A 12,815-nucleotide genomic window follows, 5' to 3' on the forward strand; every position below is an offset into this window, starting at 1 on the left:
GAAGGAAAAAGATATACAAGTCCAGGAAGCACAGAGTCCTAAGCAAGATGGACCCAAAGAAACCCATACCACGACACATCCTAATTAAAATGGCAAAAGTTAAGGACAAAGAGAGAATCTTAAAAGGTGCAAGAGAAAGACAGATACCTGCAAGGGAGCTCCCATAAGACTGTCAGCTCACTTCTTAACAGAAACATTTCAGACCACAAGGGATTGGCATGAAATAATCAAAGTGATGAAAAGCAAGGAGCTACACCAAGACTACTTTACACAGTGGGGCTATCATTTAAAATTGAAGGAGGAATAAAGAGGTTTCCAGACAAGAAAATGCTAAAGGAGTTTGTTACCACTAAACCAGTGTTACAAGAAATGTAAAAGGGCCTGCTAGAAGAAGGAGGAGGAGAAGGAGGAGGAGGGAGGGGAGGGAGAGGAGGGGGAGGGGAGGGGGAGAAGAAGAACCACCATCACCACCACCAGAGAAACATAGTTATAAAAATTAAAATGACAATAAATATGTACCTATCAATAACCACTTTAAATATAAATATATATAAAAAAATATGTACCTATCAATAATCACTTTAAATATAAATAGTCTAAAAAATACAAAATATCAATGAAGCCAAGAGCTGGTTCTTTGAAACAATAAACAAGACTGACAAACATTTAACCACAGTCATCAAAAGAAAAAGAGGACCCAAATAAATAAAATCAGAAATGAAAGAGGAGAAGGAACAATCAAGAGACATAGGGTAACCAAATAGATAAGAAAATTAGATCCATATATATGCTGTCTAAAAGAGACCCACCTCAGAATTAAAGACACACATAGAATAAAAGTAAAGCAATGGAAAAAGATATTTCATGCAAATGGAAAAGAAAAAAAGCTATGAAAGCAATTCATATATCTGACAAAATGGACTTTAAAACAAAGAAGGACACTACATAGTGATAAAGGAAGCAACCCAACAAGATAATATAACCCTTGTAAACATTTATGCACCCAAAAAAGGAGCACCTAAATATGTAAAGCAAATATGATGGAAATGAAGGGAGAGATTGACAGTAATACAGTCATAGTAGGGGATTTTAACATCCCATTGACATCAATGGGTAGATCTTTCAGACAAAAAAATCAACAAGAAAACAGCAGCCTTAAATGACACACTAAATCAGATGGACTTAATTGATATCTTTAGAGTATTTCACCCCAAAGCAGCAGAATATATATTCATTTCAAGGTCACATGGGACATTTTCTAGGACAGACCACATGACAGGACACAAAAAAAATTTCAAAACATTTAAGAAGATTGAAAATATTAACTATCTTCTCTGGCCATAATGGTATAAAACTAGAAATCAATCACAAGAAAAAAAACTGAAAAACACAAAGACGTGGAGGCTAAATAACACATTACTAAATAATGAATTGGTTAATAATGAGATAAAAAAAAAATCAAATGATACCTTGAAATAAATGAAAATGAGAACACAACCCAAAATCTATGGGACACAGCAAAAGTAGTGCTAAGAAGGAAATTCATAGCATTACAGACTCAGCTCAAGAAACAAGAAAAACAAGAAAACAAGAAAAAGTCTAAAAAATACAAAGTATCAATGAAACCAAAAGCTGGTTCTTTGAAACAATAAACAAGACTGACAAACATTTAACCAGAGTCATCAAGAGAAAAATAGAGAGGACCTAAATAAATAAAATCAGAAATGAAAGAGGAGAAAGAACAACTGACACACAAAAAACTGTAAGAAAATATTACAAATAACTATATGCCAACAAATTGGACAATCTGGATGAAATGAATAAATTCCTAAAAACATCCAATTTTCCAAAACTGAATCAGGAAGAATCAGAGAATCTGGACAGACTGATTAAAACTAGTGAAAATGCCTTGGCTGGTTTTGCTCAATGGTTAGAGCATCAGCCTGCAGACTGAAGGGTCATGGGTTTGATTCCCAGTCAAGTGTAAATACCTCGGTTGCAGGTTGGATTCCCAGCCCTGGTGCATGCGAGAGGCAACCAATTAATGTGTCTGTCTCAAGTCGATGTCTCTTTCTCTCCCCCCTGCTCCCTCCATTCCACTGTCTAAAAATGAATGGAAAAAATATCCTCGGGTGAGGATTAAAAAAAACACCTAGTGAAATTAAAGCAGTAATAAAAAAAATCCCAACAAACTAAAGTCCTGAACTGGATGGCTTCACAGGTGGATTTTACCAAACATTCAAAGAACTAACACCTATCCTTCTCAAATTATTTCAAAAAATTTAAGAGGAGGGAAGACTTCCAATCTCATTTTATGAGGCCAGTGCTATCCTAATTAAAAAACCAGATAAAGAAACTACAATGTAAAAAAATTATAGGCCAATATCCCTGATGAACACAGATGCTAAAATCCTCAACAAAATATTAGCAAACCTAATCCAGCAATACATTAAAAAGATCATACACCATGATCAAGTGGGATTTATCTTGGGGATACAAGTTTGGTACTATATCTGCAAATAGATAAGCGTGATACACCACATAAACAAATGGACAAAAACCAGATGATCATATAAAAAGATGAAGAAAAGCATTAGATAAAATCCATCACCATTTATGAAAAAACTCTCAGCAAAATGGGATTAGAGGGATCATACTTCAACATAATAAAGGCTGTATATGACAAACCCACAAACAACATCATACTCAATGGGCAGAAACTACAAGCATTTCCTTTAAGATCAGGAACAAGACAAGGATGTCTGCTTTCACTACTCTTATTCAACATGGTACTGGAAGTCCTAGCCACAGCGATCAGACAAGAAGAAAAGAAAATAGTAAAACTGTCCCTCTTTGCATGCGACATGATACTGATTAGAGAGAACACTAAAGAGATCCACCAAAACACTACTAGAAGTGATAAATAAATTCAGTAAAGTAGCAGAATACAAAATAAATATACAGATATCAGATGCATTTTTGTACACCAGTAATGAACTATCAGAAAGGGAAACTAAGACCTTGAATGGCAACAGCAATCTCGAGAAAGAAAAACAAAGTTGGAAGAGTCATGCTACCTGGTATTAAACTACACTACAAAGCCATAGTAATCAATACAGCAAGGTACTGGCATAAAAAACAGACATATAGATCAATGGAACAGAATAGAGAGCACACAAATAAACCCAGGACCTTATAATGAATTAATATTTGACAAAAGAGGCAAAAAGACACAATGGGGTAAAGATAGTGTATTCAATAACTGATGTTGGGAATATTGATTGGACAGATACTTGCAAAAAAAATGAAACTAGACCACTTTCTTATACCATACACAAGAATAAGTTCAAAATGGATTAAAGACTTAAATGTTAGGCTCAAAACCATAAAAATCCTGGAAGAAAAGATAGGCAGTAAAATCTTGAACATTTCTTACAGAAAAATTTTTTGTGATATATCTCCTTGGGCAAGGAAAACAAAAGAAAAAATAAACAAAGGTGACTTCATCAAACTAAAAAGTTTTTGCACAGCAAAGGAAACCAACAACAAAATAAAAAGACAACCCTCTAAAGGGGAGAACATATTCACTGATACATCTGTTAAGGGGTTAACATCTAAAATTTATAAAGAACTGATACAACTGAACACACACACACACACAAACCAATCCAACTCAAAAAAGGGCAAAGGACCTGAATAGACACTTTTCCAAAGAGGCCATACTGATTGCCAATAGACATATGAAAAGAAGCTCAATGTCAGTAATCTAAAAACTAAAACAGAAAAAATGTTTCAGTTATTACAACATGTATTACAACAAGTATTACTTTTCCAATTTCAAAATACCACATAAAAAGTGTGGTTTTTTTTAAAAATTAAGGATATATTATTTGAATTTTTACAGTGAGTATCTTTCATGAGTTAATTTCATTATTAAAATGTTCTTGCTGAAATAAAGAATAATTAAAGGAAGAGTCTGGCAATACTGGCATATACTTCATTCATAAAATATAAACAGTGAATTCTTACAGAAACCAGCTAGCTACATGGTTCTCAAATGCAACATATCCTCCTAACAAACAGTAGACTAACAAACCTAAAATTCAATAGGATTTGAAAATAAAAGAAATGTAAACATGACCAAATTTGTTGATATTTCAATTATACTATGCAACTTGCATATATATCCCTTTAGGATCTGTACTCCATCTATCTCCCCAGATGCATCTCCAGCCATTTTCTTTTTCTCTTTAAAATATGTCCCTACTGATTTCAGAGAGAGGAAGGGAGAGGGAGAGAGATAGAAACATCAATGATGAAAGAGTCATTGATCAGCTGCCTCCAGCATGCTCCCTACTGGGGATTGTGCCTGCAACCCAGGCATGTGCCCTGACCAGGAACTGAACCGCAATCTTCTGGATCATAGGTCGATACTCAACCGCTGAGCCATGCCGGCAGGGCTCCCCAGACATTTCTACCCATGTATGCTGCTCTGGCCACTGAAAATTACTACGCACTTAAGAATTCATTTTTACCTCCATACATTCCCTATGATGTTGTTCCCTCTGAATGAAACACCTCATCTCTTCTGTGCTCATTAGTACCTTCTTGTGAACTTTTCCTGACACCCACAGGCTGAATAGGAACTCCCTCTCTAAAACCATGAGTACTTCTTAATAAAGTACTTCTTAATTCATCCCAAATTATTGATAAGTCAATACTGAAAGGTCCCTGAGGGCAGGGGCCTGTATCTTTTGAACATTATATTCACAGCAGCAAGCACAATGCCAGGCACACAATAGATATGATGGACTGGATTACAGTTTAAAAGAACACAATTAGTAAATAAATTTAGCTTAAAAGAATGTCATTCAAGTTATAATTTAGCTAGATAAACCTCAACCTCTTGGTTCTTTGCTGATTGGTATGTAAATGTTTTATAATTCATGTGGCCAAAAGTAAATATAAATTAAATACTCAAAGGAAGATTTCTGTTACTTACTTGAATTGTTGGAATATAGCTGTCAAATTAATCTCTTGGACTTAAAAAATAAAATCTAAAGATGAAAGACAGACTTAATGTAATATTTTTTTAAAAAGAACTTGTTTTTCTAATGTAGTAATTTTATATAATGGAAATGTGAAAATAACTATTTTTAAGTGTATTACATACCATTTCAATTTCTTGATCTTTAGTAACCAGCTGCCTATTAAGAAGTTCTTTGCTTGAGTCAAGTTTAATACAAAGTTCCCTTGTAGAAGACAAGTCTGCAAGGGCAGACACCTTTTCAAACTGAACCTTCTGAAGCTCCTCTTCCATCTTCACAAGAGATTTATGTAAGGTACAAATCTGGCACTTGTAAGACCTTTCTGCATTTAAGTGCTGCAAAAACAAAATTATTATTTTTTTAACTAGGAAAAAACTATGAGATGGAGCACAAAATCGGGCAAATCTTTTAATGATAGTACATTTACATTATAAGGAACCTTAGATGCTATGGGTAGTAATATATGTACAAAACACTCTGAAACATAAATTCGGGTTTCAGATTTCTATACACAAAGTCCATGAGTAAGGTGGTCAACTGGTCATATTTGGAAAACAACTTTTCCCACTTAAATGTCTCAAAGCTGGTTGAGATATATACATGTTTGGTCTATGGTTCTGTCTGTATTTGCTACAGTTTCTATGATTCTATAATATAAATATTATTGCTGTCTTTAACAACAAAGTGACAAATGAAACATTTGCCACTATTTTTCTTGTGATACTCATTTTCCAATTCTTAAAAGACATGTTGATATTGAACATAATATCGTAAAATGAGGACTGATAACTCTCTAGCACTGACTAATGCCTGAGAGAAAAAGACTCTGGGCATGTACAAATTAAGAATACATCCATCTTATGAGAAATAAGAGCATGTTTAAAAAATGGTAATATGAGATACAAGTTATATAAATGCTTTCAAACATTCAAGATAATACCCCCCTTTTTTCAGAAAAAAAAAAAAAAAAGTGTTAAGTACACTGCCTACACAGAAATATCTGCTATTATGTGGCAATAATAGAACTAAGGAAAAGAGAGACACTTTTCTGCTTTTACAACTCCTTTTACAAGTACAAAGCAAACAAAAAATGCTCCTAGAATAAATTATTTGGTCACAATTCACTCCTGCCTTTCTCCCTCCCTCCCTTCCTCATTCATTCTTTCAGTCATCATCCATCCATCCATCCATCCATCCATCCATCCATCCATCCATCCATCCATCCATCCATCCATCTCCCCCGCCCGCCCATCTATCCATCCACTCTATTTTTATTTAGTGTATTTATGATATCCATCCACTCTATATTTATTTAGTGTACTCTGCGTTCTAGTCAATGTGCTTAGATGCGTATCCAATGGTAAGCGAAGTGGTATCTGCTCTTGCAAAACTTTCAGCCTATGTAGGAGTCATGTATCCATCAACTAATCATTCAGATGAACATATTAACAGATATTACACAAATATTTCTAGAGAAAAGAGTGTATAATAAAGGAAAGTGACACCAACTGAGTCAGCAAAGCCAGGAAAAGTTTTCCTGAGCAATGACAGTTGAGCTGACTGAGGTCTGAAAGGTAAGTAGATATACGGTAAGGGCTGGAGAGAGCTTTTCAAGTCAGGAATGCTAAGTGCGGAGCTTTGGAGGGTGTGTGTGAAGGGAGGGAAAATGACCTGCGCCAAGGAGAGAGAGAAGGCTAGTATGGCTGGAGCTCAGAGACCACAGGGAAGAGTGATAGAGGATGCAGCTGAAAAGGTATACAAGGCTAATAAGACAGAGTCTAGTCTTTTAAAAATCAGGTCTTTATCCACTGAAAGGTCTAAAGAGGGAGGTGGTGCAATCAGTTTTGTGTTTTGAAAAGATCACTCTGTATATTTCAGGTTCCAGTAAGATAGGTGATTAAGAGAAAAACCTCTTAAAGGCTAAGATAAAATAGAACATAAAATTATTTTTTAATTCATAGATGAGCTTTCAAGGAAAAAAAAATATCACATTCCAAAAACAAAGAGAAAACAAAGCCAGAGCAGAAGCAAAGGAACAGCCTGAAGCTAAGAGTTGGGGGTAGAAAGAGCCACTAGCAGTGAATGGCTTATGTTTCAACATTCAAGCAAGGACAGGAGACAAGAATGTAGGATTAATGGGGAGTTGGAACTGAGACCTCTAAATAATCTGGGACTCTTGAGAGGACACTGCAAAGGGAAAAAATCCCCTCAACCTCACAGATACACAAACAAAATTTATTTTGACCTAGTCTCTGGATTCGGGAAAAAATGTCTTCTGTAAGAAATTGAAACCTCAGGTCTGATTTCACTCAATTTTGAAGTCAGATTTTACACTGTGCATCCCAAATTATAAAGTTCCACATAAAGTTTGTCCACATAAAGCAGCCCACCCATCGCCCTGGCCATATAAGAGTCTACAGGAGAAAAAGTCCTCCTTAAGAGGAACTGCAATCAAATAGTGAGAGTCAGGGTAACGTAACACACAGCAGGATCAGACTTCTAGAACTTCAAATTATTGAACCAAATATTTTAGGAGGCATGGAAAAATATGCTTAAAAGTTTTAAAGACATTAAAGAAAAACTGAAAAGAGAGGTATGAAAAAGAATCAACTAGAACTTCTAAAAAGAAAGAAAAAGTGAAAGAAGAATTAATGACTGCACCAAAGAGCAGCCCAGTGCAGCCTGAGAGGGAAGCATCAACTAGAAGGCAGATCAAAGCACAGAGACGTAAACATGGAAACTATGATAAAAATATTAGTAAACATTTGGGCTAAAAGATTCAAAAAGCATATTATAAAAGTTAAAGGAAACAGTAGAGTAAATGTGGAGGCAGTAATATTCAAATAAATAACACCTGAGAATTTTCCAGACTAATAAAAGGCATGGATACTCTGACTGAAAAAGTGCAACAAAACCAAAGGCACTCCCCAAAAATCCATACCTAGACATAGAACAGTGACACTACACACAAAGAAAAGGAAGTACCTTAAAAGGAACCAATGACAACAGACTTATAAAGAATTACAATAACAGACTTCTCAACAAAATAATACAATTATTTTTAACATGATTATCCAGGGGGAAAACTCTCAGCCTTGAATTCTATATTCAGCTAAACTAATATACAAGATTGATGGTAAAATAAAGGCATTTTCAGACAAAGACTGAGAAAATTAACTCACAAATCAAAAGAAAGTTTAAAGAAAGAAAAGTGAACTTGGAGGAAATAGAATGTAAGAAGCAATGATGAATACAGAATTTTGTAAACGTGGGTGGATACAAATATGCATTGAATGAAAGGATAGGAAAAATAGTAATGATTAAGTTTTAAGGATATAAAAAATAGTCCAAAATGGCTGCAGAGTAGCTGGAACCTGTGTCCACTTGCTTCCAGCCCCAAACCAGATTTACAGCTAAATTACAGAGCAATCAACCTGAAAAACCAATTGAAGGCTAGCAGATCTGAAATATTAAAACCAAGGAAGCAGCCATGTAGAGACTGGTAAGAAGGGTGTACACGTGGGAAGGGATAGCCCCATCACATAGGTGTGGCCATGGCTGAGAAGCCAGAGGCATATTGTGACTGTGGAACTACCTCTCCCTAAAAGCGTGGGATCTCAACCCTACATAGGGATTCCCAACCCAGAGCAACACAGATGGGAAGAGAAGGCCACATAGCATCTGGCTTTGTGAATCAGAGGGGATTCAGATCACCTGGGAGACTCCAACCACACCCTCCTAGGGAAAGAGCACTCTTAAAATTACAGCACCAGCCTGGGGAGTTCACTCCAGGCTCCAACTACTAGAAAGGCCACGCTGTCATCCTCAGGTCCTGTGGAGGAGTCTGCTGGCTCCACCCAGCAGTGACTTTAAGGGCCCTCTATTTCATGGGGAGGCTTTTGGAAGAGACCTAGTGAGTAAACTTCCTGGACTGGGAAAGAGGATTAGTCTCCCTCAACTGAGCACTCAGCTGGTGCTTGTCCCCTGATCTGTTGAGCCACTCAGCTTGCCCTTCCCTGCTGTGTTTGTCAGTGCAGGGAAGATGCCCAGGGCTGGGACTTTCTGCCCTATCCACTGGGTTCAGTGGTGCAGGGGAGCTGGTGTTTCAGCCTTGTCATGCTGGGTTCGGAGCCCACACAGAGTTCATGGGACTTCTGGCCCTGTCCTACTGAGGATAGTGAGGTGGAAAGATCACAGTGCCACACAGAGCTGACCTTCAGCCCCATCCTGTCTAGTTCAGTGTGCGGAGGAGCCAGGGAGCCACATAGAGTTGTGATTTTCGCATTGTCTCCCCCAAGGAGACTTCTGTATGGGAGCCAGATGGATGGGTGCTGAACTGTGTAACTACATTGTGGGAAGGCAAATCCAAGCTCCTCTGCAAGTTTGGCCCACGCTACCCTTTGAAGAAAAAGAAGTGCCAGCTTCTCCCTCCTACAGGTTTCAGGCACCACCCACAGAAAGAGACTGTTTGGATCAGACCTGAGAAGTCCCAGATACCCCAATGGAAGCAGTTTCATGGGGGAAAGAAAGAGTGGCTTAGAGGGGGGACATTCAAAGTATGAGACCATCAGAGGCTATTGTCAGGGACCAGAACAAAGTGCTTAGCCACCTGCTGTGGGCAGAGCTGGCATTATCCTCAGCGGGACTCTTGATCTATCCCCCTGATCCAGGGCAGCTGAGTTTGCTCCTACAGAGGGAACAGCAGTCTATACCTAACCCGAACCTGCACTGAGCCTCCTTAGGGAGGACTATAGTTGGAGACGCTCGTAGAAACTGAGGAGTTTGGCTTTGAAGCAGAGGCTATTTTCCATTCATTGAGTTTCTGACTGCATAGTTCCCAAGTAGGGGACCCTAAAACCCTACTTCAAGTAGGATGAGCTCATCAAATAGTCCCTCTTCAGAAGGCTCTTGAGGAAAACTAGGCAACTTCTGGGGTAGACAGGGTAGCTGACAGGTGGAGGTAGACCTCTGGGAGCCTCATTCCTTTTATAGATCTTCCCCCAGCTCTAAGCTGGAATAAGCCGACCCTTTTACACAGATTGGTCCCTCCCATGCACAATCAGGTCTAGTAGATGCAAATAGTGAATAGCATGGTAGCTATAGACAGATAGTCTAGGGCCGGTTACATACAAAGTGTGACAGCAACCTGTAGCTGAACCCCACCAAAGTGGACCAAGAACCAGTACAACCAGTGGTGGGTTTCAGACCACACAAGAGCTTGACACAACTAGCCACACAAGTGGCACACCCAAAGGATTCTGGCAGGCACCAGACCCTTGGAACAACTCCACCTCACGGGGAAGCCCCTGCACAGTGTCTCATACATGGTGATCAAGGTTTACTCTTATAGCCACCTATCCTGAAAGGTTAACTCCACCCACGAAAGGGCCAATAGCATTCAAGACATAACTATATCAGGGGCTGCACATAACCCACAAGAACATTCCAGGAACATGGAAGTCAGGCAATTTGAAAGACTGTGCCACTGAGCAAAACAAAACACATCGAGACTGAGCTTGCACAGCAGCTTTCATGCTGTGATCAAGGTTCAGTCTCACAGCCAGCTTAAGGGTCAATTCTACTGATGAACAGGCCAAAAGCAATCAAAACCCAATTACAAAAGGAAGGCCCACATAAACTACACAAGGGACATTTCTAGAACAACCAACTTGGGACATCAAGGAGACTGCACCACTGGGTCCCACAGGACACCTAATACATAGGCCACCCCATGAAAACTTGGAGTCATAGCAGTTCTATCAAATACACAAAAGCAACACAAAGAGAAAGCCAAAATGGGGTGACAAAGAAACAGTTTCCAAATGAAAGAACAGGAGAACTCTCTAAATAAAGAGCTAAATGAAAAAAGGGAAGAATTTGAGTTAAAGTAGTGGTTATAAGGATGCTCAAGAACTTAGGGCTGTCCTAAGAGAACTACAATAGAACAAAAAAGGATATAGAAACAATGAAAAGGACCAGCTGGAAATGAATACCACACCTGACATCAAGAACACCCTGGAAGGAATTGAAAATAGGTTGGATATGCAGAGGATAGAATCATCAATTTGGAAGACAATGTAGAAAAAGACATCCAATCAGAGAAGCAGAAAAGAAAAAAATTAAAAAGAATAAGGATAGTTTCAGAGAACTTTGGATGACATGAACCATAATAACATCCACATTATAGGGGTAACAGAAAGAGAAGAAAGTGAGCAAGTGATCGAACCTCCTTGAAGAAATAATGGCTGAAAACTTCCCTAACTGTGTGAAGGAAAAAGACACACATGTTCAGGAACCAGAGAGAGTTCCAATCAAGCTGAACCCGAAGAGACCCACACCAAGACACATAATTAAAATGGTAACAGTTAAAGACAAAGAGAGAATCTTAAAGGCAGCGAGAGAGAGAGAGTTAGTTGCCTACAAAGAATTTCCCATAAGGCTGACTTATCAACAGAAACACTTTAGGCCAGAAGAAATAGGCATGAAGAATTCAAAGTAACAAAAAGCAAGAACAAGAACCAAAACTACTCTTTCCAGCAAGGCTATCATTTAAAATTAAAGACAAAATAAGGAGCTTCCCAGACCTAAAAAGGCTAAAGGAGTTCATTACTATGACACCAGTATTGCAAGAAATGTTAAAGAGACTGCTTTAAGAAGAAGAAGAAATAGAGAGGAACATAGATATAAAACAAAATGACAATAAATACTCATCAATAATAACCTTAAATGTAAATGGATTAAATGTTCCAATCAAAAGGCATAGGGTAGCTGGATGTATAAGAAACATGACTCATGTATATGCTGTCTACAAGAGACCCACCTCAGAACAAAAGATACACACAGACTGAAAATGAAGGCATGGAAAAAATATTCCATGCAAATGGAAACAAAAAAGAAATGTTGGAGTAGCAATACTTATATCTAACAAAATAGTCTTCAAAACAAAGGTCTTAAAAAGAGACAAAAAGGGCCACTACATAATACTAAAGGGATCAATCCAACGAGAGGATATAACCCTGGTAAACATATGCACCCAATATACAAGCACTTAAGTATATAAAAAAAAACTCTTGGTGAACAATGAGAGAGAGATCAACAGCAATACAGTCAAAGTAGACAATTTTTACACCCTGCTGTCATTACTGGATAGAACTTCCAGACAAAAAATGAACAAGGAAAAAGGACTTTAAATGACACACTAGATTGGATGTATTTAATTGATATTTATAGGACATTTCATCCCAAAACTGCAGAATATATATTCTTTGTAAGTAAACACAGAGCATTCTCAAAACAGAACACATGTTAGGATACAAAATAAGTCAACAAATTCAAGAGGCCTGAAATCATATCAGGCATCTTCTCAGATCACAATGCCATGAAACTAGAAATCAACTACAAAGAAAAACACTAAAAAACATTCAAACACATGGAGACTAAATAGCATGTTATTAAACAATGAATGTGTTACCAATGAGATCTCAGAAAAAAATTAAAACTTACCAGGAAACAAATGAAAATGAACACAAAACTTAAAATCTATGGGACACAGCGAAAAGCAGTCCTGATGGGAAAGTTCATAGCAAGCCTACCTCAAGAAGCAGAATATAAACAATATAACCTTACCCCTAAAATAATTAGAAAGAGAACAAACAAAGCCCAGGAAAGTAGAAGAAAGGAAATAATAAAAATCAGAGAGAAAATAAATGACATAGAGACTAAAAAAACCAATATAAAAGATCAATGCAATAAAAAACTGGTTCTTTG

General features: G+C 37.5%; 1 protein-coding gene across 8 annotated transcripts in view; it reads right to left on the reverse strand.

The window, feature by feature from the left end:
* LOC107545544 (testis-specific gene 10 protein) overlaps positions 1 to 12,815 on the reverse strand; it is a 103,070-nt gene that overhangs the window by 21,599 nt on the left and 68,656 nt on the right. For all 8 annotated transcript variants that reach the window (XM_087823722.1, XM_087823724.1, XM_087823718.1 and 5 more), the window contains one exon: positions 5,174 to 5,383. In XM_087823722.1, coding sequence (XP_087679848.1) covers positions 5,174 to 5,383 — 210 coding nt within the window. The remainder of the gene's footprint in view (positions 1 to 5,173; positions 5,384 to 12,815) is intronic.

This window comes from Miniopterus natalensis, chromosome 13, assembly GCF_054644295.1.
Source record: "Miniopterus natalensis isolate mMinNat1 chromosome 13, mMinNat1.hap1, whole genome shotgun sequence".
Classification (NCBI taxonomy): domain Eukaryota; kingdom Metazoa; phylum Chordata; class Mammalia; order Chiroptera; family Miniopteridae; genus Miniopterus; species Miniopterus natalensis.